Below are 26606 nucleotides of genomic sequence, written 5' to 3' on the forward strand. Positions count from 1 at the left end.
GAGCTTCTCAAATAACCTCTGGTATTTCATTTAATCTATGCCATGAATCTTCTCTTTACAAGTGAATTCCAGGAGCTCATTAAGAGCAAATGTGTCACACAAACCACCAAATATTATGCATCATGATAAAACTATAAAAAGCATTTTAACATCTGCTATTAAAAAATAAATTTAGACTTATCTTTACAATGGCCATGCCAAGTTTATAGAATTTATATTATGCAGGTTCCAGTAAGAACCACTGCTCTCCTTTATTCTCTTCTTGGTCCAAAGCAGGGTGTGACTCCATATCAGGGCAGAGAATTGCTATTTTTACCTGCCACATTAATTTTCTCAAGTGCAACCAAGCTGGGAACAGCTGTAGTGGAGTTGGTTGAGTTTGTTCCGGTGCCATTGACAACAAGATTGTCCACCTTCGACTCCAACTTGCCAATGCGCTGCAAAATGTTATCTAATAACACAGCAAGGGTTTTCTTCAGATCTGTAAAAGAAAGTGCAGACAATTTTAAAATTCTATGGCCTCTACATATCTGTCTGGCTTGCTCTCTCTTTATCATGGAGAACAAAACTTCTCAAATGTTTCTGAAGTGATACAAAAGATCTGTCAAACCACACCTGAAAGATGACAAGGGCCGTCTTCAACTGGCCCAGATCCTACTAAATACATCAGTCTGTCATGGAATGCAAGTCTGGCAATAAGTAACATGGTATAACTATTTCCAGCTACTTGGTCAAGAGAGAAAACTCCTTGTTATTTAGCATCCTGCTATAGCACTACACTGAATTCCTCCTCCTTACAGCACCATAGTTTCTCACACAAAGCTTGACACCCCAAGGGTGCAGCAAGATCCCAAAGTAGCCTCTGGATCAAGTTCGTTATTTTTCGTGTTGCATAATCTAGCATGTCCCAGTTTTTTAAAAAGTGTTTAATTCTGTTAGTTACATACACTAACACGTCATAAAAGCTACAGCTCCAGATTTTCAGGTCTGCTAGGTAACCCAGAGTTGACTATAATCAGATTTAGGAAATATTTAAAATAAAGATTAGTCTCATTCATTTGCTCACAAATATTTATTAAGCTACTACTATGTGCCAGATATTATTCTAGATGCTGGGGATATACTCTCATCGTTCTTACATTTAAGAGTTGGTTCCCTTTCTCACACATCTGACTACACATTAAAGAGTACTGCACTCCCCTCTGGAAAAATTACAGGAACTCCTTCTTCACCCCTATGGATGCATTTACTATTTGTAGACAAGATATTCAAAGAAAAAAGAAAAGATAAGCTTAGACTCTCTCCTCTAAAAATTCATAATCACAGAAAGATATACTGACTTGTATGTGTCAGAAAAGCAGATGGGTGACTGCATAACCATCCACAGAAATAGAATCCAGACCCATTTCTGAATTGGGAGTGGGCCAGGGGAAAAGTGCACAGTGTGGGTAGCAGGACTGAGAAAAGCCCTGAGTTAAGACAAACGGGAAGGTGCCATCTTCCATTCTCCTAAAAACAGAGCAAACTTGTCCCTGAGCAGATGCGGTAATCTGGCCATGAAATAAACACACATGCTCACATAAACAGCACAGATCACAGCCAGCGAATCTCAACAAAGGTGCACCAGCCTGTTGCATTATGCCTCATGAACCAGCAGCAGATGCTGGTGCTGTGCTTCTTGTACAGCTGCAGAATCTTGAGCCAAATAAACCTCTTTTCTTTATAAATTACCCAGGCTCAGGTATTTTTTACAGCAATGCAAAATGGACAACTGTTTTATCTCCACATCCTCCCCATGAGGTAGATGTGACTCCGTTTTACAGATAAGAAAACTGAGGTTCACAGATATTAAATAATGAGCTGATAAAATGAGGGCTTGCCTCAGGACTGCTTAATTCCCTGACATCTCAATGGGACCAATCAGAAGTCAAGAACCTGAGTAGAAAAAAGAAACCAAGGGTGAAGTTCAGAGTCTTTCATCCATAACACAGTGGTTAAGGGCCTGACTTTGGAGCCAGAGTTCCTAGGTTTGAGTCCTACCTCTGGCATTCCTGTTTCCTTACCTGTAAAAGAGGGACATGAACAACACTTCAGCTTTGAGGTTGTCAAGAGGAGTTAAAGAGTTAATATTTATAAAGTGTTTTGAATACTGGCTGGCACATAATAAGCACTGCATAACTGCCTGTTAAATATATAAGTAAAATAAAACCTTTCACTGGAAAATGTTCTCATCCTTCCCAAAGAACTCTCTCCTCAGGTGATGCAGAGCTCCACTGCTTTATCCAAGGGGTCATGAGAGCACTCTCCTCTGCGGTCTGCAGTCCCACGGTCAGCATGACTCAGTTTGTCACAGGCACATCATTAGTTGGCACAGACAGCGGGAGTCAGTCACCTGTTCTGTCACTAAGTCTAATCATCAACTGGCTCTCCAGAGTTCTGAAGAGTGCCAGAGGCCAGTCACACAGAAGGGGGCAGTCGTGCCAGTGAGAAGTGGCAATGTTCAGTATAAAGAAATACTCTTCAGATATAAAAGATCAATCTCCCCCATTTCAGCCTCTTTGCCTAGAGCCTGTGTCATCAGCCAGCTAGAATCCGAATACAATCTAGAATAGCATTTAACTATCACCGGTAATTGTAGTTGGCCAAGCACAGAAGCCCTGGCCCTCTAGTGTGACTTAACTCAGGATTTCTCAACCTCGGCACTACTGACACTTTGGGCCAGGTAATTCTTTGTCGTGGTGACTGTCCTTGCATTGTAAGATGTTTAGCAGCATCCCTCGTCTCTACTCCCTGAATGACAACAGCAATTATCCAGGTGTGGCAATCAAAAACGTCTCCAGACACTGCTAAATATCCTTTGGAGGGACAAAACTGCCCTGATTTGATAACCGCTGAATTAGGTGCATTCTCTCAACCCCTCTGTATTCCCCACTGCCCCTCTGTGGAGACATAGAGAGAGAACTGTGATAGAGAGGTTACAGGATAGGAAATGCCTACTGAATGAACCTGCATCATGTGTGACTTCCATTCACTGGAGGGACTGCTACAAATACAACAGAAAGTTGCAGTGAGAGAAGTCTGCCTTCCTCCCTATGGGGGAGCTAACAGAACATGAGCCAATGCTGATGGGCTCTCATCAGACTACTGGACACAGTCCCTCAATCCATTGTTATTGGTGATAGTTATTAGTGGAGTATACTCTAGGTAGCATATGAAGTTGTCATACTTACAATTAAGAAGATATTCTCCCTCAATTCTCAAATTACAGTGACCAGTAAATACGACTGACCTACTATCTCTTGTTGACCCCATCTGCCAAAGATTGACCTTCTGTGACTGTGTGACATGGAGTGTAAAAGGGGATTCATAATGAGGAGGAGGGATCACCATCACCACGGCCACCCCAATATAACCTCCTCCACTTATTGAACTTTCTATATGCCAGGCAGTGTGCTGAGCACTTTACATGAACTAATTCATTTAATCCTACCAAGACAATCTGAGGAGCATGTGATCATCCCTATGCTCCTCTTAACAAATGAATAAATCACAGCACAGAGAGGCTAAATAACTTAGCAGAGGTGATTACAGATCCAGGACTCAAACCCAGTCTGGTTCCAGGGCTGATGGCTCTTACCCACCATGCTTCACCACCTCTTAAGAACTACAACGGACCTGTCCACCAGCAAGCATCTCTGACTTGCTCCCCCTGAATCTACTTGTTAGGGAATAACCTCTGGGATTTTGCCATGTGTTCGTGGAACAACATATACCAATCACTCTTAAGACTCACTCATGTCCCTGTCCTGTGGTAACTCTGTCCACCCGACCCAGTATCACTAAACATCCACCAGCTGACACTGGAGACTACCAAATACATCAAGTGATCCAAGATTTTTTTAAAATTAAGACTCTTTCTTTATCTTCTCCCTTAAAATGAAGATGGAATATAAGGCTACTAAAACCCTTGAATTCTCTAAGCACTTTACCTAGGTAGGCATGTTTTCTCTCCCAATATGAAAGAAAAAAGTTCATTTTCAACTCAAGCAGCTACCTGAGTCACCATTTCAAAGCAGCCAACCCAAGATTAAGGATGCTGTTAATAAAAAACACAATGACAGAGATGACGCCAAGCCCATATCTGTATCATTATACAGTGCTAGGCACATTAAGCATGTGTTACGTAAGTGAACAAATGAATGAGTGAAACAAACTATAGTACTCTCACAAATAAGGCTCAATAAATTATACCTTTCCGGGCAATGAAATTATTTTGCACCTTTGTATTTTACTGTTAAACCTCCAAAAATTGTTAACAGTTTTATCACAACTTTAAAGAAATAACAGGCTGGCGCGGCGGCTCACACCTGTAATCCTAGCACTTTGGGAGGCCGAGGCAGGCGGATCACCTGAGGTCAGGAGTTAGAGACCGGCCTGACCAACATGGTGCAACCCCGTCTCTACAAAAAATACAAAAAATAGCTGGGCATGGTGGCGTGTGCCTGTAGTCCCAACTACTCGGAAAGCTGAGGCAGGAGAATCGCTTGAACCTGGGAGGTGGAGGTTGCAGTGAGCCAAGATTGCACCGCTGCACTCCAGCCTGGGTAACAGAGCCAGAGCAATACTCCATCTCAAATAAACAAAAATAAAATAAAATAAAGAAATAACAGTATTTTTGTGTTTTAATCTTTTTTTTTTTTTTTTTTTGAGATGGAGTCTTGCTCTGTGGCCAAGGCTGGAGTGCAGTGGCACGATTTCAGCTCACTGCATCTGCCTCCTGGGTTCAAGCAGTTCTCCTGCCTCAGCTTCCTGAGTAGCTGGGATTACAGGTGCCACCACACCCAGCTAATTTTTGTATTTTTAGTAGAGACAGGGTTTCACCATCTTGGTCAGGCTGGTCTCAAACTCCTAACCTTGTGATCCACCAGCCTCAGCCTCCCAAAATGCTCGGATTACAGGCATGAGCCACCGCACCCAGACCGTTTGTGTTTTAATCCTAATGGTAACCCTTTTATTCAATACAACTGTACAAATAATTTCTATAGTTTAATAAAAATAGAAAAATACTACTCCAAATTCTAGTATATTTTAATATTTCATTGCGTCTTACAGTTATTATAGCCATAAAATGCGTCCTCAACAAGATTATCATTTTCAATTACTAATGAGCTTTTAAAATTTTGTTTGTGCTTCAAAGCCTTTGCAATAAAAATTTAATCCCAACATTACTACTGCAATTCTGCATTCCTAAAACTTACTGTACATGATGAAGACGAGATCAAAGTAGTTGAAAAACATTTAAAATGTCTCTCTGGGGAAAGCAGGCTTTGGTTTCTATCATGCCAGCATTCTTTGATAAATGGTAAGGTCGATTAAACTGCATTGGAACAGGTTATTTGACAGCTTCTGTTAAGTTTTCATTTCCAGGAAGCCATGGTATTGATGGGTAAGAAGTGATTGGAAGGGCCTGACAGACACATCCTTGAGCAGACAGCCAAGGAGCTATAACTGCAAGTCACACTTTTCTCCATCTCTGGAATTCAAGGAGATGGGATCTCAGTAAAAAGGAGGGCCCTGCTGGTGGAATAAGGTTTATAGATCTATCAGCTAATGCTGTGAGACTGGGTGGTAAACCTTCATTTCCCAGATCATCAAAATCAATCCGTATTTGAGGAATTATCAAAAATGGCCATGCTTGGGAGCTATGCTGTCCACCACCCCATTTTTCCTGGAACATGCTTCTAAAGCAGTGGTTCTTAGCCCTGCTGTGCATCAGACTCACTTTGTGCAGTCAGTTACCAGGTTGCATCTTCAACACACTAAATCCGGATCTGCAGAGTCCGTCAAGGATTAGGGCACAGCCAAGGTTGAGATCTACTGTGAAGTTACGGCCGCCATGATACTATGGCACAGAACCAACTACGCAATGAGCAAGGTCTTACATCTGAAATGCCAAAAATTATTTACATCTGTGCCTGCTCCTAAATCAAATCCCTTTCACCATGGCTGCCCGAGAGGCAGAGCGTGAACAACAGAGCCACAGAGCAGCTTCACTTGCTGCTCTGGAGAAACCGGCAAAGACAGGGCGTTAATGAGAAAGGAAGGTGCTAATGAAAAAAGAATTAACCTCAACCTCTTATTTCCATTGACTGTCAGGAATGTCAAGTTTCATCAATTATATATTTTTAAATTAATTTTAGAGTGATCTTTCCACAGAAAGATAATAGAGTTACAGTAATGACCCAAATACAGTCCATTTATTATGTACAAGGACATTCAAAGCAGTGTTATTTATAAAATAGCATTATTACAGATAAGAACTGGAAATTACCCAAACACAAAATAAAAAGATTAAATTACATTATGTCAGCCATTCATAAGATAGAATAAATCACTAGACTGTAAACTTAGGGAGGGCAGAGACCAAGTCTGCTTGTCATCTCTGTTTACAGCCACTAGCTATTAATATCAGGAGTTCAATAAATATTTGTTAAGTGGATGGATAAAAGACGAAAAGTATACAGTCATCAAAAATACTTAATGGCTGGCCGGGTGCGGTGGCTCATGCCTGTAATCCCAGCACTTTGGGAGGCCGAGGGGGACCGATCACCTGAGGTCGGGAGTTTGAGACCAGCCTGACCAACATGGAGAAACCCCGTCTCTACTAAAAATACAAAATTAACTGGGCATGGTGGCACACGCCTGTAATCCCAGCTACTAAGGAGGCTGAGGCAGGAGAATTGCTTGAACCTGGGAGGCGGAGATTGCGGTGAGCCGAGATCGTGCCATTGCACTTCAGCCTGGGCAACAAGAGTGAAACTCCATCTCAAAAAAAAAAAAAAAAAAAAAAAAACCTAATGGCATAAGGAAATGCAGTATCTTAATTTTTAAAAAGGCATATATTCATGTACATATATACACATATACACACATGTACGTATCACTTTTTTTTTTAAAGAACTAAAGGGAAATCAATTTTATCTGGTAAGATCTGCATTTAGAGGTAAAGAGTGTATTTATTCTTTATTCTTCTCCATACTTCCTCATATGCTTTAATTTTACATAAAAATTCACATTATTTTCAAAGTCACAAAGGCATTAAGTGTTATTTTAAATATATATACATAGTAAAATGAATTGTACTCTTAAGAATCAAAGATAGTGCCACCAGTACCCTAAAGTCATGTAAGGCAATACCCACCAGAAACATCTTAGTGACCCTTACTGCCTTATCTCATTTGAATTTTAAAGCCACGTTAGATAATTTGCCTGCTCCTGAACTGACAAAAAGGTGGCTTCCACCCTGCAGTTGTCCCAGTCAGCAGATTCTGGACAGAAAAGGGCATAAAACAATTATCACCAAAGTCAAAGAGCAGCTCAGATGCTCAGCAACACTGACTAGCCTTCTCTTCTGGGTTAGAACTACAGATTTAAGCTTTCATCAGAACTTGTGCCCAGAAGCGAATGTTTTTCCTAAGGTGTTGCAGAGGGTGTCATTACTATTGAGGAAGTTTCCATGCATCGAAATCTGGTAAAAGATCCTTTCTAGGCCTGTTGATGATATTAAGTGCTTTATGGAACCTGAATAGAGTTCTTAAGCTATTCTTTGAATCTTCCTAACATGTAGCCAGCTGCATGGCATAGGAACCAAGAATTTTAGCCTTTTTTATAGAAAAGATAAGGAATCAGAGAAGTGCTGAGAGGTCAAGCCTATTGTTATCCATTGTCCCCCACCTGACGCCAGGGCCCGCACCTTCTTGGAAAGTGTAGCCTCGCACACTACTGCTTCCTGCTTGCTGTACCATGCCAGAAACACCACCACCACCAATGCCCTGGTTAGATCCAAAGGTGAACTTGGCCATACCCAGCTTATCTTACAGCCCACAGAAGAAAACTGTATCTTTTGAACAGGGCAATGACAACCACATCTCCTAGTTTAGTAGGGTGGTGGCAAGCCTGACCTCTTCTGAAACAGAGCATATTTCCTCTCATGTCTGGTCAGGCTCTACCCCTGTAAATGCTAAGAATAGCTACATAAACAGGTTGCTGAAGCCCTGTGTTCAAACAAATGAACAATGTCAGATCTACATGAACAGTTATGCCTGGGTGGTAACAGATGCAGGTACATTCAAGCCAGAGTTAGTGATAACTAATAGGAATGAATGCATTTTAATTAAGTGCTGGTTGGGCACAGTGGCTCACACCTGTAATCCCAGCACTTTGGAAGGCTGAGGTGGGAGGATCGCTTGAGGCCAGGAGTTTGAGACCAGCCTGGGCAATACAGTGAGATTCCATCTTTAGGAAAAAAACTTTTGTTTTAAATTAGCCTAGTGTGGTGGCACATGCCTATAGTCCCAGCTACTCTGGAGGCTGAGATGGGAGGATCACTTGAGGCCAGGAGTTTGAGACCAGCCTGGGCAATACAGTGAGATTCCATCTTCAGAAAAAAACTTTTGTTTTAAATTAGCCTAGTGTGGTGGCACATGCCTATAGTCCCAGCTACTCTGGAGGCTGAGGTGGGCATAAGGCTTGAGTCTGGGAGGCGGAGGTTGCTAGAGCCTGATCACACTACTGTACTTCAGCCTTGGCGACAGAGCAAGACTCTATCTCCAAAACAAAACAAAACAAAACAAAACAAAATAAAACAAAAACAACACCAAAAAAAAAAGAACAAGAATAATCTAAATTAATCTAAGTGCCTTAATAAACTTTGTCATTTGTAATCCTTACAACAAGCCTATGAGGTTAAATGATATTATATTGTCTGTTTTACAAAAGAGGAAGTAAGCTTTAAGATGATCGGTGACTTGTTCAAGGTCACACATCAGTAAGGAACACAATGTGTTCCATCCGCCCAACAGAAACACTAACTACCTTCCAGAATAAACAATGGTTCCCATGTTAGGATCATGCATAAGAGCTACTTGGAGCCTCTTAGATGCAGAACCCATAGGGAATTTCTTCTCATTTCCTGCTTCACTAAAAACATTACTGTGATTTTCAAATGAGTCCCAGCTGTAACTGTACCACACAGAGCATCACAGAGTTTCACCAGGGGCTGCTGCTATTCATTCATGGCTCTTACTATGTGCCAGGCAAAAGGTACTAAGCTCTGGGGCACAGTGGGGAACAAAACAGACCAAAGTCCCTCCTCTTTCAGAACTTACATTGTAAGTGGGAGAGACACATGATCAGCTCATACAACAAATACTTGATGTTAAGTAGCTTGAGTGTTATAAAGAATGAGAGTAACAGTGGGTTTGGGCCCTCCTGTGAAGGAGGGAAGGCTAACTTCTCTGAAACAGAATGGAATGCGCATGGCTGTGTTCTAACCAACTTTATTTACAAACAAAGAAGGAAGAGAGGAAGGGGTGGGGGAGAGCAAATGCAGTGGCTCAAAGACAGGCGAATGCTCAGCCACCACCCAACAGTCTTGTCCTAGAAGAGAGCCGCCATGCCTTAGTAGACTTGAGAGGGTGCGGAGCTTTTTAGGGTGTCCACAGCAGCAAGAGGTCTGCTCAAGCACTTCTGACAGCAAAAGAGCACCAGGACACAGCTGGGAAGAAGCAGAGGGTCATAGAGAGCTATGGCCATCAGGTAAGACAAGGGACATTCTAAGCCTCATCGTTTGAACATGGCAATGACAATCACATTGAGATTGAGACTCCAACCTCACACATGTGCGTGCAATCCCTCCTCAATCCAGACTTGAAGTAGCGGTGCTGCATGAAAGAAAGGGTCTTAATGACTGAGGGGTAGAAGAATGAGCCCCTTATTCTGAGTTTACTCCTCCTGTCTAAAACATTCCTGAGGTCTTCCTCAGACCTTTTGACTGGCCTGGGCGTGCTTGTGAACTTGGCCTGGCTTTGATGAGGATACTGGGCAGGCTGGACTCTACCACAGGATGGCTGGAAAAGTCCCAAGCCACAGAGAGGCCCATTTTTAGGTTCCAAGCTTTTTAAAGCAGAAAGCCCTTTCTTTAATCACACCAGCCACGTCACCATACAGTAACTAAAAGCCTTCTCAGACACACTGAACAGCCCAGCTATTTTTTTCCCTACCATTTTCACTTCAAGAACAGTGTATTTCCCTCAAGGGCAGGGGATTTCTACTTTGGCAACAGTGGTTTTCCACATTATCCCACAACAGTCCCAGCCCTCAAAAAAAAAAAAAAAAAAAAAAAGAAAAAGAAAAAGAAAAAAGAAACCATTCCTATTCCTTGACCATATTTCCCTATTTGTAGGAAGAGAGACACAAAAAAAAAGTGGAAAAAAAACAAACTAAAAAACCCTTTACATGCTTGCATCTTTAATGAAATCCAACCTGTTTTTATTCCTTTTTCACAAGAGAGGTAGAAGGAAACACTTGCAAAAGCTCTCATTCGAATCTCAGAACGTTATCTGGATCTACAACACAGGGCAGCTGCTAACCTTTCAGAGCAATCTTCGGCAGCCCTAAATGGTATTAACATCTTAGACATAGCATCCCAAGCCAATGAGGGCCAATCAGAAGTCCAAAGCAGTTACCTCTCCACTGCCCCCAACCAGCAACCAAAAGCCCTATGCTGGTTCTCCAACCGGCGTGTGTGCCTCCTTAAGGAAAAAACTTCCTTCCTCCCATAGAGAAAGCAGTGAACTATAGGGTGAGGTCAACATCTGGTTTCTGCATAAGAACATCCATATTGATACCAGAAGTCATAGCCTACAGGGCTCTGCATAAGCTGCCGGCTTCTCACTGCCTCAACACCTTCCATGCCACTGCTTGCTTGCTTCGTTCTAGCTACAGTGGCCTCCCTTCTACCCTGGAGTACATATGCTGGCCTTAGGGCCTAGCATACGCCGTGCCTTCTCCCTGGCATGCTCTGCCTCCACCTCTCTCTTTCCACTGTACCTGGCTGCTCCGTGTGTCATTCTGGTTAAAAGATACCTCCAGAGAGGTGACCTTCTAGTGTAAAGTAGCCCCTCAGATATTTTAAACCCTATCACCATTTTTCTTCCTGGAATGTACTGCTATCTGACTTTCTCTTGCTTATTATTTCTCCCTTCCAAAGATAACAAAGCATCTATGAGAGCAGGGCCTTTGTCCATCTGTTTCTCACTGTATGCACAAAATGTGGGGGATATTCCAGCCAATGACAGACATTTCCTGAAGGACCAGGCTTGAAAGACAGAAGCCAAAGGGCCAGTCCAGGACTAAAAAGCTCAGGGAACCAGGAGACAGGCAGAACATAGGGAAGAACAGGCACACAGAACCTGGAGGTCAAGGAGGAAACAGGCAGCAGGCAAAGTGGGATGGGGGTCGGCAGAGAGAAGCTGGGAGCCCACAGCTGCTTGAGCCTGAACTGGCAGCTTTTCTAGGACAGTACCCCAGCCCAGAGAAGCCAGGGTTAACAACGTGTGGATGGACCATAAGGGGAAATGTCACCTCGCCTCAGATTTCCATTACTGTTCATTAGAGAACACAAGTGGACCGGGTTTGTCCTGTTAGATAAGAGGTGATCACTAGGGATCAGAATTTGGGTCAGGCTGCTGGAGACAGAGATCAATTCACCTCAGAAACAAGAATAGCATTGACTCGGGTGAGTGGCACCATCCATGACACAATTCCCGAGACGTCACTGGCAGGCATGGCCCCTGCCACACTGGCTGGGAGATGCAGATGGGGCTGACCTGCAGAGGGCTCTGGCTCTACACTTGCCTGGGAGGCAAAAGCCAACACACTCCTCTCTGGACTGACAGAGTGAATACACAGAAAAGCCCTCCACATTCCAAGAACAAACGCACTGAATGTTCCACACGGGCTGCCCGGGAGATCTTCTGAGTATCACTTTGGAGTTGCCAAATCCCAAAGAAGTTCAGAAGTCTCTTTTCAAATCACCAAAACAAGGATGGGTTGGGGAAGGGAAGATACTCTTCAAGTTCTATTATTGTTTGAGTACTAGTCACAAGTCACACTAACAGCCAACAACAAGCACACAATGTCAGGCACCTGACACACAGCACTTTGCTCATGTCTCACAGTCCTTGGTGAGAGGCACTGACACCCCACTTTAAAGCAGTTTTGTGCTTCTAGGGCCTAAGCCATGCAGACAGGATGTGGCAAAGACAAACCAGTTGGCTCCAAACCCATGCTCCTAACCACTACAACTCTCGACCTGCCACTTAGAAGAAGCATTTTCAGAGGGCAGAGAAATGCTACATTTTATATGTGCGCCTTATGAAGATGTCGTGAGCGAATCCAAACACAGGTGTGAAAGAGACTTGGGACACACACATACACACAAAATCCAGTAGAGAGAGAGACTCACCCAGAGACTATCTAGGTCAGAGACTGATAAACATTTTTGGTAAAGAACCAGACAGTAAATATTTAGGCTTTGCAGTCTGTATGACAACTACTCAACTCTGCCACTATAGTGCAAAAGCAGCCATAGACAGCATATAATCAAATGGGCATGGCTTTCTTTACAAACACAGGTACCAAGGAAGACTTGGCCCGTAGGCCATGGTTTGCTGACTCTGCCTTAGACCATGGGAGTCCTGGGAAATAGTTGAATCAATAAGGAACTTAATCAGATGAGTATTTAGAATAACGATGGTGACTGCTGATCAATGGATTCAGAATGTTTCAGATGTTTTATGAAATAAATACTGGAATTACCGTGTTTATCTGTTATTGCATTTGTTACAAACAAATGGGAGTGGAGGTGTTCCAATAAAACTATTTACACAATCAGACAAAGGTCCTGAATTTGGCGCATAGGTCATAGTTCACCGAGCCCTGCTGCCTTGGAATCTCTAACCAGAAATTCTATTAAATCAGCAATCATCTAAAATCAGCTACTACAATCCCTCAAATACCTACTGTATACCCATTTATCCTAAAAGCCTCTGATTATACCAATATGGGGATGAGATGAAGAAGGAATTTTTTTCTTCTTTTTGCTGGATTCATTTAAACCAGACACAAATCCTAGCCATACAGGATCAACTCTTCACTCTCAAAGCAGATGTGTAGGCAATGCACTGCACATAGGCTGCATTTATGGCAAAAAAAAAAAAAAAAAGAGACTGCAAACTAATGGCCCATGCATCCACATCACTGTTCTGCCAGCCCAGCTATACCATTGAGAATCCTACAGTCTCTGCACCACCATGTGACATTAACTACCAGAGCTGCCTGCATGTCACACAATGTTACTGATACTGACAGATTCCAAGGGAAGCATATATCATCAGAATGGCTCTCCAGCTTCTAGGACTGGCCCTGGACTATACTAACTAATCCCTAGTACAATCCTCTTGTTCAATCCAAATTGTTGGTGCCAGAACTGGAAACCAGGGGGAACACTAGGCTTTCAAGTTTGAAATAACTAAAACCAGGCCAGGCACAGCAGCTCACACCTGTAATCCCAGCACTTTGGGAGGCTGAGGCGGGCAGATCATCTGAGGTCAGGCGTTTGAGACCAGCCTGGCCAACATGGTGAAACTCCGTATCTACTAAAAACACAAAAATTAGGCAGGCGTGGTGGTGTGCGCCTGTAATCCCAGCTACTCTGGAGGCTGAGGCTTGAACCCAGGAAGCGGGTGTTGCAGTGAGCCAAGATCACACCACTGCACTCCAGCCTGGGCAACAACGCAAGACTCCATCTCAGAAACAAACAAACAAAAAAACTAAAACCAGTTATCTGCTTGATAACATCCTTCAAAAGATGATGTCAGATAGCGTTTGTGGTTTCCACTCTTAGCACAGTTCTCCAAGGTGGCAGGAAGGGGATAATTATCACATGTCTAAAGACATTTTGATTGTCACAACTAGGGAGCTGTTACTGGCATCTAGTGGGTAGAGACCTCTGAGATGCTGCTGAAATCCTACCACAATCAAGACCTATTTACACCAAAAGTCAATAGCACCAAATGAGACACTGTCTTAGTAGGATCTCACCATGTGATAACCCTCCAATACCTCAAGCACATACATACAAGTCCAATAAAAATTCCAGAAACTCAGCTCCCAAAACCACTTTGATACGTTAAAGTTGATTGGATGAAAGAGAAAACTAGCAGTGTCAGTTAGAGTTGCTGATGTGACCTGTTTGATTGTTTCTTTGTTGTTTTTGAGAAAAAGACAAATTATTTTGCTAAGGTTCATCTACGAAAGTAAGTTGGAATAAATAATTTCTATAGTTTCTTTGAGATGCAAAGTCTTATGATTACAGGCATATAAGGTGGCTGAAATTCTAACAGCCTATTCTGGGATTTTTTTGTAACTTAAAAAATAATATTTCTGTGAGGCTGAAAAGCTAAGACCAAATTATTGTCCTTTAAAATGTGGGGAAGCCTTCCCTATGAGATTTTTATCAATACACAAGAAATACAAACAGCCAAAACAACTGGAGAAATTTAAAGCCTATAAATTTGCTATTTGTAAGGCTTCTTCTTGCCCATGGAAAAGGTTTGACAGACTGAGAGAAACAAGAGAAAATTACCACTGAGCTGTAACTCTTTCCCTTCAAAGATGTAACATGAAATGCATACAACCAGAAACTTTAAAACTACACCTGTGTTACCTGCTATGTCATATACATTGGTAACACTAATGGTGACAATCAGCTTTATTTTCTGTTGGTTTATCTAAACTACTCTGGAAACGTGACACAAGTGTGAGTCAATGAGCAATTTTAAAATGCAACTCTAGGAAAAACTACCTAGTTACTTTTCAGTGTAAGCTCCCACAGTGGAATCCCATTTTTTAAATCCATCAGTTCAAAAAAGGTACCATTTTTTAAGATATATTAAAAGCCAATGCCTACAGACACTTTTAACAGATTAAATGCAGAGAGTGTGATTATTTACATAGTAAGAACTAGAAAAGAATTTCTAAAATGTTCCTCAGAAGTAAGCATCTTCTAATATATACACATACACACACACACATACACATACGTGTGTATAAAATTTTACATACTTTTTTAAAAACAAGTTTTTTTCCCCTTTTGGAAAGAAAGAAGCACATGTATAACTGAGTATGATTTCCTGTGTCTGAACTCAACCTGCACTGAACTGAACTGTTGCTGCACATTTTTGGGAATCACGATTTGAAATCGGCATACTTCAGGGCACCTTCCTTGAGTGGGTCACAAAACACAACTCTACTTTCTCCACCTCACCTAACCCCATTCTTCTATCTCATCTATACTATCAGGGAGACCACTTCAGTGAGACCACTGAAACCTCAATTCAATGATCAGACTCTTGTCACTCAACAACAGGTCATCTTCTACAGACCAAGTCTGCTCTGCAAAACACAGCATGATCTAAATTCCATTTGCAATTTTTTTCTAAGTATTTGTGTATGTGTATGTGTATATATATATGTATATATATGTGTATGTATATATATGTATATATGTATATGTATATATATGTGTATATATATATATTTGTGTGTGTATGCAAAGTATCAGAAAAATACACACTGAAATGTTAATTGTGGTTATTGCCTGGAGTAGCAGACTTATGTGTAATTTTTTTCTTTTTTTGCTTGTCTACAGCTTCCAACTTTTTCTATATTAAACATAAAAGAAAAATAAGTTACATTCCATATGTGTATTTTTTTACTCTTTCTGATTTCAAAAAGAATTCTGAAAAAAATTCTTTAAAGAAAAAGCAACAAGTACACAAAGATTCCTTTCAAAGTGAGGGCAGTTAGAGACAAGGGCAAGAAGAAGAGCAACATAACCTCAAGAAGCCAAAGGTTAAAACTCACCAGCATGCAAGTGCCAGTGTCATATTTATTGGCTGGAGGGAGGAACACAATTGGCTCTAAGTTTACTGGCTTCCATAGAACATTCCTCCCCATCCTCTTCACCTCACCCCCACCAGCCTTAATTAAGTTTTGTTTAGGGAAAGATGAGAATATTTTTCAGCATTCCCTGAACTCACTCCCACATGAGATCACATGGTTCCTGAAATGTGTTCAGGGAGAAGGAGCTAGCTGCAAACACAACCAATAGAGCCCTAACTATACTAACCCACTGACTCCAGGGGAAAGTGTGTCTGCATACACCAGCTCAGAACCCCCAAAATGGCATTGCTTTAATTTCCTAAAGATGCCTCTCTGTGTGCAATTCACTGCTTATGAAGGCAGTGGCAAAGGACATTCAGTCCGTGACAAGACCATATCTGGGAGCTTCTAGGGCCATTTCAAGGCCAAGGCACACTTTAATGGAGAGGTCCCAGAAACAGTGCTTACCATAAGCTGTCATGACTCCAGCGTATGGCCCATCCACCACATTCCTGTTTTCTTCTGCCAGTGCCTTGATGTACCTTTTGCTGAGGTCCAGGATCTGCTCGCGCAGCATGGAGCTGCTTTCAGGCTGAGTTCTCTGCTGGATGGTAAAGTGCAGAAGCATCATACCCCAAATGAAGCCAAAAGTCACCAGGAAAAAGCCCAGCTTCTGAGAGGACAACTTCCACGGAGTGAAGAGAGCCATTGCTCTCTGGCAACTTCACCTGTCCTCGGCTCTTAACGCGTAGAAGATAGACACAAATTCATGGTGTAGGTTGAGTGTGAGAGTCTGCTGGTCTCACTCTGGCTCCTGTGTCAGCTGGTTGCCTTTCCTCACTTCCATTCTGCTGTGAAGGAGGAGAAGAATTAGCCAAGTGGTCATGGCACAATACAGCAAAATAAACCAGAAGCCATGTTTTCACTTGAATACCTCTAAGTAAAATGTCAACTCTTAAATTTGCTGGTTCAATATCTTATGATTCAGGAACTGTAAGCTGAGGGGAAATCTGGCTAGGCAACAAGAAGCTAAGCAATTATGAAGGGGGAAGTGTGCGTCTGCGTGTGTTAACAGGTGTAGTGGGGCTGTTCCAGCCTGGACCAAATTCAAAACAGGAAGTTTGTTTTGCAAGGTGGGGAGGAGACAGAAGGATATTTCGCGGAATGTCAGCAAAAACCCAAGCGGAGGGTGGAGTCATATCACCATCAGGCCCTTTTGTGTGCCTGTAACTTAAGCTTACAAAGTCATTATTATGTGCTTCTGGCAAGGACTAGAACATGCAACTGGTGAGGTGAGCAAGAAAGTGGATGCCCCCTTGGGGGTAACTAGACAAAGAAGAGGTGCATTGCTACATCTTATTTGAGCATGGCCAGCTTTCACCATCAGTGTTTAGTGATGAGATGGCTCTCTCAGGGCCACCAGGCAACCTCTCTAGGTGCACCAGCACAGAGAAGATATGCCAGAGGTACAAGCAGGGGTATTGCTTTCCCAGCTACATGAGGGAAGCTACACCTCACTGCTCACTTGCATGCTGTAGCACAAGAAATGTGGAACACCTGGCAGGCAGATTTTCTGTGGTTCTCACTTTCACTCCCACCATGAGGCAAAATGAGACATTAAAAGGCAGAGTAGTTTCAATATTAATGCAGCCAGATCCTATCTAATGCCAGCACAGACCAGGCCACTCTTCTCAATCAGGGCTTCCCAACAAGTAGGACCTGAGCATAGGTTGCAAATGGTTACCAGTATGTCCACCCCTTCAGCCAGAGTCCTGGGCCCAATACCAGTCAGCTTACGAATAGCGCCATTTTCTAAGTGCCACTCAAGGGAGAGGCTGAGCAATGATCCGATCCCTTATAAGGGACTAACCCAGGATGTACTTCAGAGTGTACACACATGCTTCAGTCAAAGGATTCTTCTTTGCAAGCAGCCCAAAAGAAAATGGTAGCAGGATCTTGAAGCAATTAGCTTTCAGAGCCCTGGATCACTGTTGGTCTGCCTCTTACTGTTTTCCCATTGCCTATCAACAGAGTAAAAATAAATTATAAATTCTAGCTATGTCCCAGACATTGTGACATACAATCTTTTGTGGCTTTGCTCACTGAATCCTCAGAAGTTCTATATGGTAAGAAGTATGAATATTATCATCTCTGTTTTATGAGAAACATGAGAAAATAAAGGTAAAAGGTGATTAACTTGGCAAAGGTCAGCCAGCTATGTGGCAGAGGACTGATCATCTAGGCATAGCCCAGGGGTTATTAAACCATGCCCCACCTTCCCTACATCATCCTCACTCCCCCAACAGCCTGTTTGTATATGGCAGAGAATGATATGTATATGCTTAATGGGTCATGAAAAGCAATAAAAAATATGTAACAGATACTCTTTGTAGCCCAGAAGGCCTAAAATATTTACTATCTACCTCTTAACAGAGAAGGTTTGCCAACCTCTCAATTCTAGACCAGTGGTTCTCCAAATGTGGTCCCAAACTCAGTAACAGCAGCATCACCAGTGAGAAATGTGAATTCTCAGGCCCCACCCACACCCACTGAATCAGCAACTGAGGAGATGTGGTCCACAGCCTATCCTTTAACAAGCCTCGAGGTGATTCTGATGCACACTCATGTTTCAGAGCCCTTGACCAGGCAGCCTGATTCCAGACCCATACATTCCATCACTATTCAACACCCACCACAATGCCTATTAAAATGAGGCTCAACCTCTGTCTTGTACTATCATAATGTAAGTTCCTCTGCCCCATCACACCCCTCTCCCACTATGAGTGGATGATGAGTACCTGCTGGTCTGCTCATCACCATAAACCCTGCACATGCTTCCTGAGAGGCTTCCCCTTCTTCACTCGGCTGCTCCTCCCACCCAGCTGGCACATGAGTGCTCTCTATTATGCTGACAATCAAACCCAGCCTGTTAGCCAGACCCCAGCTCTAGTCCCACCACCTGCCTCAGACCACTTTCCCCAGGGCTCCAGCCTGCAGTGTTCCTTTCCTAGTCTTACAACACTTCTCTGACAATGGAATACTATTCAATCAGAAAAAGAGGGAGAAATCCTGTCTTTTGCAGCAACAGGGATATACCCGAAGGACATTATGCTAAATGAAATAATCCAGGCACAGAAAGGCAACTACCATACAATCTCACATGCAGAAGCTAAAAAGTTGCTATCATAGGAGATAACAGAACAGTGGTTACCAGGGGTGGGGAGGAGACAGGGGGATGAGGAGGGAGTGGTCAATGGGTAAAAAGTTACATTTAGGAGGAATAAGTTCTGGTGTTCTATTGCACAGCAAGGTGACTATGGTTAATAATAACGTATATTTCTAAAAGAGACAATTTTAAGTGTTCTCACCACAGAAGTAATAATTATTTGGGGGTGATGTGCATGCTAACTATCCTAATTTGATCATTTCACAATGTATATGTGGATTGAATCTCACATGGTACTCCATTATTATGTATAATTATTGTATCAAATTTAAAAAAAAATTTAAAACAGGGAATAAAGGAGTATTATGAGTTAAAAACACCTGTCTACCTTGGATTGTTCGAAGTTTCTATGTGGGACTCTATGACATCCTTTAGGGAGCCCCTCCCCACACACACACCTTCTCAGAGAAAGGCACTGACCACGGTGGCACAATAAAGTATCTGCTAAATGAATATGTCGCCTAGGGCACTACAGCACTTTATTCAGCCCGTCTAACTGCAGGCCAGCCAACCAGCACCTGCCCTCTTTCCTTCCTCCACTCCACTCCGTGCCAAGTCTATATTGAGCATGAGCTGCCATCAGGCCCTGGTGACTGAACAGTGAACAAGATGGAGTTTCTACCCCACGGGAATTACACTCTGACAGCCACATTACGAACTAGGTGCTGCACCTAGCTCCAAGGGAATTGGCTTTTTTTTTTTTTTTTTTTTTTTGATAACCCATACTCATTACTCATTACTTAATTTTGCCCCAGGGCTGAAGGAATTTTCCTAGGGCAAGCCAATGAGGTGCTATATCAAAAAAGGTGATTTTCTTTCACTATTTTAGTAAAGAGCCCGAATCACTGGTAGGAATTAGCTGTCCACTTTCAGACAGGAAACCCCACTCTACTTCCTCAATTAACCCTACTGAATAGGCTGCTCAAGCTATGGAGTTAAAACAAAGGAAAGATCAAGGGCTAGGAACTGAACAATAGCTTCCTTAGAAGGCAGAAGGCTTCTTCTCTGCCCTTGCCTTGAAGAGGGTCAGACACATCCAGATGGTGTATCAGAGGGGCAAAGAGATGGCCAAAAAATCTCAGCCTAGGTAAAATTATCCCAGTTCAGAGACATGCAAATTTGAAGTGAAAATCCCTAGCTATGAGGAGTTCAGAGTACAGTTCTGATTAGTGAGGGCCCAGATTTTAAGTGACTATAGAAGTGCCAGGAAACTTCTCTTCTCCAGTGGTACTTAGAGCTTGAAATAATAGAAGCAATATCAGCATACACACAGCACACAGAGAATCACTGAATGCATCTCTACAATTCCTATTAAGATGACAGAACTTAAGACTTTTCAAAAGCATTATTCAGGAGACACCCCTATCTCTCACAGTAACAGGTGGACAATGAGGAGGAAAAATGAACAGCCATCCTCATAGTCTTGGTGCCACAAAATGACAATGAAGATCATCAGGAATGACCAGACAACTAATGAGGAAGCCCTAGACTAACAGTGATCAAGAAGTTGTTGCTGGAGCTAAGAAGATGCCTACCTCCAGACCTTCTAACGGCTGTGTCCTCTAGCTAAGTCATCCAATGGGCACAGTGGGACTATACAGTGGATCTCAGAAGACCTTGTTGCCAACCAGAGTAATGTCAGCTCATGGCCGTGACTTCATCAATTCACTTCCAGAAAAAAGTTTGCACCAAGTCTGTTTGCAGAATTAGCCACCTCAATATGCATCCCCTCTATCCTCCTACTTCCTAAAAGAGTAGCAATCACCTTGTTCCTTCCCACTGACGCCTCAACACAACAAAATCACCTTCAACCTTTATAAAGATGGTTAGAGATCTCTGGCAAAGAAATGTGTCAATTCTCCTGAAAGAAAGAAAAAAAAAGCACATGAAAAGATGCTCAACATCATTAGTCATTAGAGGAAATGCAAATCAAAACCACAATGAGATACTAACTTCACACTCATAAGGACATACAGATAAGAACAAGTGTTGGTGAAGATGTGGAGAAATTGGAACCCTCATCTACCACTGGTGGGAATGTCAAATGGCGCAGCCAGTGTGGGAAATAATCTGGCAGTACCTCAAATAGTTAAACATGGAGTTACCATACGATCCAAACAATTCTGCTTCTAGGAACTCTCCCAAGAGAAATGAAAATACGTGTCTACACAAAAACTTGTACACAGAAGTACTCAGCAGCAGTATCCATACTCAGCACCATTATCCATAATAAACAAAAGTAAAACCAGCCTAATGTGCATCAACTGAGGAAATGGAAACAAAACTGCCATATCCATGCAATTAAATATTATCTGGCTATAAAAAGGAATGAACTGATTATGCTACACATAGATGACTCTTAAGAACATTATACTAAGCAAAAAAAAAAAAAACACACATTGCATGATTCCATTGATATTAAATGTCTAGAATAGGCAAATCTGTAAAGGCAGAAAATACATTAGCACTTGCTTAGGGCTGGGGTATGGAGAATGGAGGAAATGAGAGGTGATAGCTAAGGTGTATAGGGTTTTTCTAGGGGGTAACAAAAAGGTTCTAAAATTGTGGTGATGGGAGCATACTTCTGTGGACATACCAAAAGCCATGGAGTTGTATACTTTTAAATAGGAGGATGGTATGATATGTGTATCATATCTCAAAAAAAAAAAAAAAACTGTTAAAAAAAAAAGCAAGTCCACCTCTAAAGCTATGGGGAAAAGGAGGAGGTTGGCTTAGAGCAGGCAGATGAGTGTCATGGGCCTAGCACAGCCAAGACCAGGGCAGGAACTAAGGGCTGGCCATGGGCCTAGCAACAGAAGGAAACCACAGTGATCTACTTCCAGTTCACCACATATGACCGCTCTTATAACCTCTGGATCAACCTTACAGGCTCCTGGCCAGGAGCCTGGCTTCAGAAGGCTCCTGGCCCACCTTGTCTGGCAAATGCCAATTTCTCAACCCACCTGAGAACACTGAGCAGCAGCCCAGTTCCAATGGAGTGAGAACGAGACCAATGAAGCAGTTCCTCCAGGTGGCCATCCAACATCCCTGGAGGCCCTATTTCTGACACAAGGGCCTGCCTCCTCAGAGGATAAACAAAGGCAGAAATGCCCATCCCTTCAGAAGCAATGCCAGCCCCAAGCAGAGATTTGGTCTCTTCAAATAGCCCTGCAGGACAATACCATCCCATGCGCCACATTCACATAGGACAGCGCTGCTCTAACTTAGTGGTTCCCAGACCTCTCTGTCCTTACTGTGTACCACCTGAGCTACTTCATAGTCATCATTAAATGGTGGCTAAGGAGCCTACATTTAGCTTCATCCTGTACAGTAACCTTCAAGAAATCCTAAGTCACTGTGTCCACCCAATTTCCTTGGAAAATCCCACCCACATCTCCAGCCTCCAATCTCACCCCACCTCCTGCATAAAGCCTCCAGGGGCTCCCTAGACTGAGGAAAGCTCCCCTTCCATAGAGTACTCGTAACTCATAGCAGTTCGTGCTCCTTCCTTGCTCTACAGGACAATCCCGTTTCATCTCGCCTATGGGGTCTGTGAGTCCCCCAAAGACAAGAAATGCCGGCAATGGCCATGCCTTGCACACAGAGGGTGGTCATTAAGTATTTGCTAGATGGAAGGACAGGATGGTGGAAATGAGGTGAAGAAATGCAAATTAGCAAAGACCTCCAAGACCCCCTTCTGGTATGAGCCACAGAACCTGGGCATTCTGACAATACATTTGCACCTTACCTTTTACAAGATTTTACCCTTAGTAGTGAAACCCTTGAAGAGGCAGGGTTAAACTAAAGTGGATGTGATGGTAGTCAGGTATTAACAGAGAAGAAAACTGCAAAAAAACACTCCAGAAGAAAATTCTAGGGGGGCAGGGCAGTGAGATTACAGAAACAAAATATGTCTAAGACAAGGGATGGAGGGGAAAATACCTGGGAACCTTTCTTGGAGGCCACTTGTCTTGTCACTGTTATGCTGAGAAGATCACAGAAAATAAGACCTGAAAGGGTGACAAGGAGGAACTGAGAGAACCTTGCATCAAAAACCTGAAAATCTCTTATCTGCAGCTTGTTCTACCATTGGCATTGTGTGATCCTAAGTGTGTCCATCTCAGTTTCCACATGTATAACATGGAGAAAGTTCTAGAAACACAGAACACTGTTAGAGCCAGAGGAGTAGGGGTGAGCAACTGAGTTACTGGTTCTCAAACTGTGCTCCAAAGAACATCAAAGATTCATTCACAGAGATGTTCCAGAGGTTCCACAAATGTTTCATTTGACTTTTGGTTTTGTTTAAAATGTTTTTAAACATTTTTCAAAAAAAAAGTTTGACATGCCAAATCCTAAGATACTAGAGACAATCAATATATGTATCAATTTATATTGCAGAGACTCAGCAAAACTGCCCTGGCTACCTCCATACACTGAAGTTTGAACTTCAAATTTCCACCTTATTGGTCACAAAACTAATGCTCTAGTTTTGTGGTCTAGTTTACGTTTTTTTTTTTTTTAATTCAGGCCCAGGTATCTATTCACATGAAATTGTATGACAAAAAAGCACTACCCTAATTAAATGCCAGATGAGAGTTGGTCACACATCTTGAAGTTCCAAGGCTGCTTGCCTGACTCCCATATTTTAAGTGACAACTGTCTTTAGATGTTAATAATTCAACTTTGAAACAATTTCTACTACTTCTCTTTTCAGCCTCCATCTCAATTTACATTAAAAGCAACTTAGAGTGCTTGGTAAGTTATTCTTTAAAATGATAGCCACTCCCATTCATAATTGGATGAATCTGGACTGCTTCTACTGTGAACCAAAACACAGTGCAGAAATCAACTGGGTGCTAACCTTGCATTGACTGCACAACCTCTTACCAAACTCCTGGTTTTGTGCTCACCACAGAACCACATCTCCCTGGTCTAACAATCAACTTTAACAGGAAATATGATAAATTAAAATGTATAAAATACCTTTTTACAGACTGGAAGACAACGTCTGGTTTTGCTTAGGAAAATATCAAATGCAAACCCTCAATTTACAGAGGAAGACCCTGAGGCCAGAAAATGTTATGTTCTCCAGTTAGAATCAGAATCAAACCAGCACCCCAATTCCTGCCTAATACTACATGGCCTCCGCCAAACCAAGCTGAGTCTACCAGCTGCATGCGGAAACTCAGAAAGGAAGAGACCTCTCCGTATGGAACACAAAACAGAAACCAAAGTCCAGTACTATTAAGAAGCCGTGAGTCTAATGCAATGTCCCACCAACCTCAAGGGTTGAATCAACACATGAAAGGGAGAAAAACACACATTTACAGGATTACTGGTGTAAGAAAGACAGATGGAACGGGGACGGTGGTGGGGGGCAGTCTTCATCTCAATACAGTTGGTGTTAAAAGGAGAAGCAGAGGAGGAGAAGGGACAGGCAAAGCAGCTTTCTCTTCTAAAATAAATCCAAATTCCTGGGAAGAAGCTCTGAGGTCATTCACTCCCCCAGATGGCCCAGTGCCGCCAACCTGATAGAACCCACTCAGCAGGTGCCCAAAGCTCAACTGTGAATCCCTGACAGCTGTGATGCCACCGACTCTCTTCTAGCTCTAGGAAGCAAAGGAGCTCAGGAGCAGGCAGGGTGCTGCCCAAGAAATAGGTATGAACAGAGACCTTTCACTTTCAGGACCTGGGTCCTTTTTTTTTTTTTTTTTTTTTTTTTATAAACAGGAAAAACACATTCTAAATGAAAACAGTCTGTTCCCTTTGGAACTGGCTAAACTAGTCTTATTTTAATTAACTAGCTGAAATACACCTGCTAAAAACAACACACCTTTGCTATCTTGGGAATACTCTTTGAATATCTGGGTTTTAAACAGCCCATCCCCTCTTACATTTGAAGTGATCAAAGCAAGACAGTCCTGTACCCAGAGTTTTAATTCATTACGCTACACTTGCATTTTTCCTGTGGGCAGAGAAAGGAAAACCTCCAATGCCACCCGCCTGAAGCGCATATTTGTCTTGCAGTTATACCATCCACTCAGTGGAGTTCAGGGCTCCATATCTGGCATCAATAGCAAAATAAATTTCCAAACACTGTAACAGGGCTGGTGAATCTGGGTCCAGAACATGCACTCTTCTTCCTGCCCTCTCTATTCCCAGGTTCTGCCACACCTACCCCAGCTGTTCTCTGACATTCACAGGTATAAAGAAGACAGATGGAAAGGGGATGGGGGTAGTCTTCACCTAAATACAGTTGGTGTTAAAAGGAGAAGCAGAGGAGGAAGGGACAGGCAAAGCAGCTTTAGAGGCAAAACAGACCACTAGAGGGCGTGGGTGGGGTAAGAGAAAACCAACATTTGATGATTCTATCCTGACTTAGTCTCTTGGATGTGCACATTACTGGCAGGTGGACAAAAGGGAAAGAGGACAAGAGTGAGAAGGAAGCTGTGGTTGCTGGAGCAGATAAGATCTTCACATGTTCTATGAGTTTCATTCACCAGGCCCATACGATATTCACAGTTGACAGAATTTCCTAACAACAAAAAAAGGCAACAGCGGTAACTCCAAGAATTCTGAGGGGCTGGGCGCGGTGGCTCACGCCTGTAATCCGCACTTTGGGAGGCCGAGGGGGCGGATCACGAGGTTGGGAGGTCGAGACCATCCTGGCTAACACGGTGAAACCCTGTCTCTCCTAAAAATACAAAAAATTAGCCGGGCGTGGTGGCAGGCGCCTGCAGTCCCAGCTACTTGGGAGGCTGAGGCAGGAGAATGGCGTGAACCCGGGAGGCGGAGCTTGCAGTGAGCCGAGATCGCGCCACTGCATTCCAGCCTAGGCGACAGAGCAAGACGCTGCCTCAAAAAAAAAAAAATAATAATAATTCTGAAAACAACTACTAAACCAAAACAAAGCACGGGTCCCTGAAAAATGAAATAAATCACTTTAATCCAATGTTTCTCAATCTTTGCACAATTGACATATGGGTCTGAATAATTTTTTTGTTGTGGGAAGCTATTAGAGGTTTAACAGCATTGCTGGCCTCTAGCCACTAGATGCCATTAGAGCCCTCCAATAACCCTCTATAACTAGAGGGTTGTGACAATCGAAAAATGTCTCTCAACACTGCCAAAACTGCCTCGGTTGAGAGGGACTGCCTTACCAATCAACAGGATCTTACTCACCCACTGGAAGATGCTCAGACAGGTTCTGCCCATGTAACTAGAATGCAGAGTGAGAGAGAAGCAGACCAAGGTGAACCTGGGAGTCCATCACCACCCCTCAAGACCAGCAGGCTCAGAAGCCTGTGCTGAGGCTGTGGAAGGCCTCAGAGTGAAGGAAGGTGGCCGACTGCTGATGCTGTCTCAAGGTGACTGATAAATGAGTCTCATTTTCTCCACATCTCTCAGTGCTGTCTGGGCACTGACTGAGAATCTCATTCCTAGGCTAGCTGTGCCCAATTTACTAATGAGTATTAAGGCACTGGGCCTCTGCTCCAAAGACCTGGTCCATAAATCAATGAGCACAGGGAAGAAGGCTTTGAGCAAGACCAAATCTGGATGATGCTTCATCAGACAGCCATTAAAAAAAAAAACA

General features: G+C 42.8%; 1 protein-coding gene across 3 annotated transcripts in view; it reads right to left on the minus strand.

The window, feature by feature from the left end:
* The window catches only part of MGAT5 (alpha-1,6-mannosylglycoprotein 6-beta-N-acetylglucosaminyltransferase), a 330207-nt gene that overhangs the window by 183700 nt on the left and 119901 nt on the right, over positions 1–26606 (minus strand). For 2 of the 3 annotated variants that reach the window (XM_034954098.3, XM_063595173.1), the window contains 2 exons: positions 16255–16637; positions 317–481 (listed from right to left, as the gene is read on the minus strand). In XM_034954098.3, the coding sequence (XP_034809989.1) occupies positions 317–481; positions 16255–16495 (406 nt within the window). In that variant the 5' untranslated portion in view covers positions 16496–16637. The remainder of the gene's footprint in view (positions 1–316; positions 482–16254; positions 16638–26606) is intronic. The other variant, XM_034954099.3, reaches the window with a different exon arrangement.

Source organism: Pan paniscus, chromosome 13, assembly GCF_029289425.2.
Source record: "Pan paniscus chromosome 13, NHGRI_mPanPan1-v2.0_pri, whole genome shotgun sequence".
In the NCBI taxonomy this organism is placed as follows: domain Eukaryota; kingdom Metazoa; phylum Chordata; class Mammalia; order Primates; family Hominidae; genus Pan; species Pan paniscus.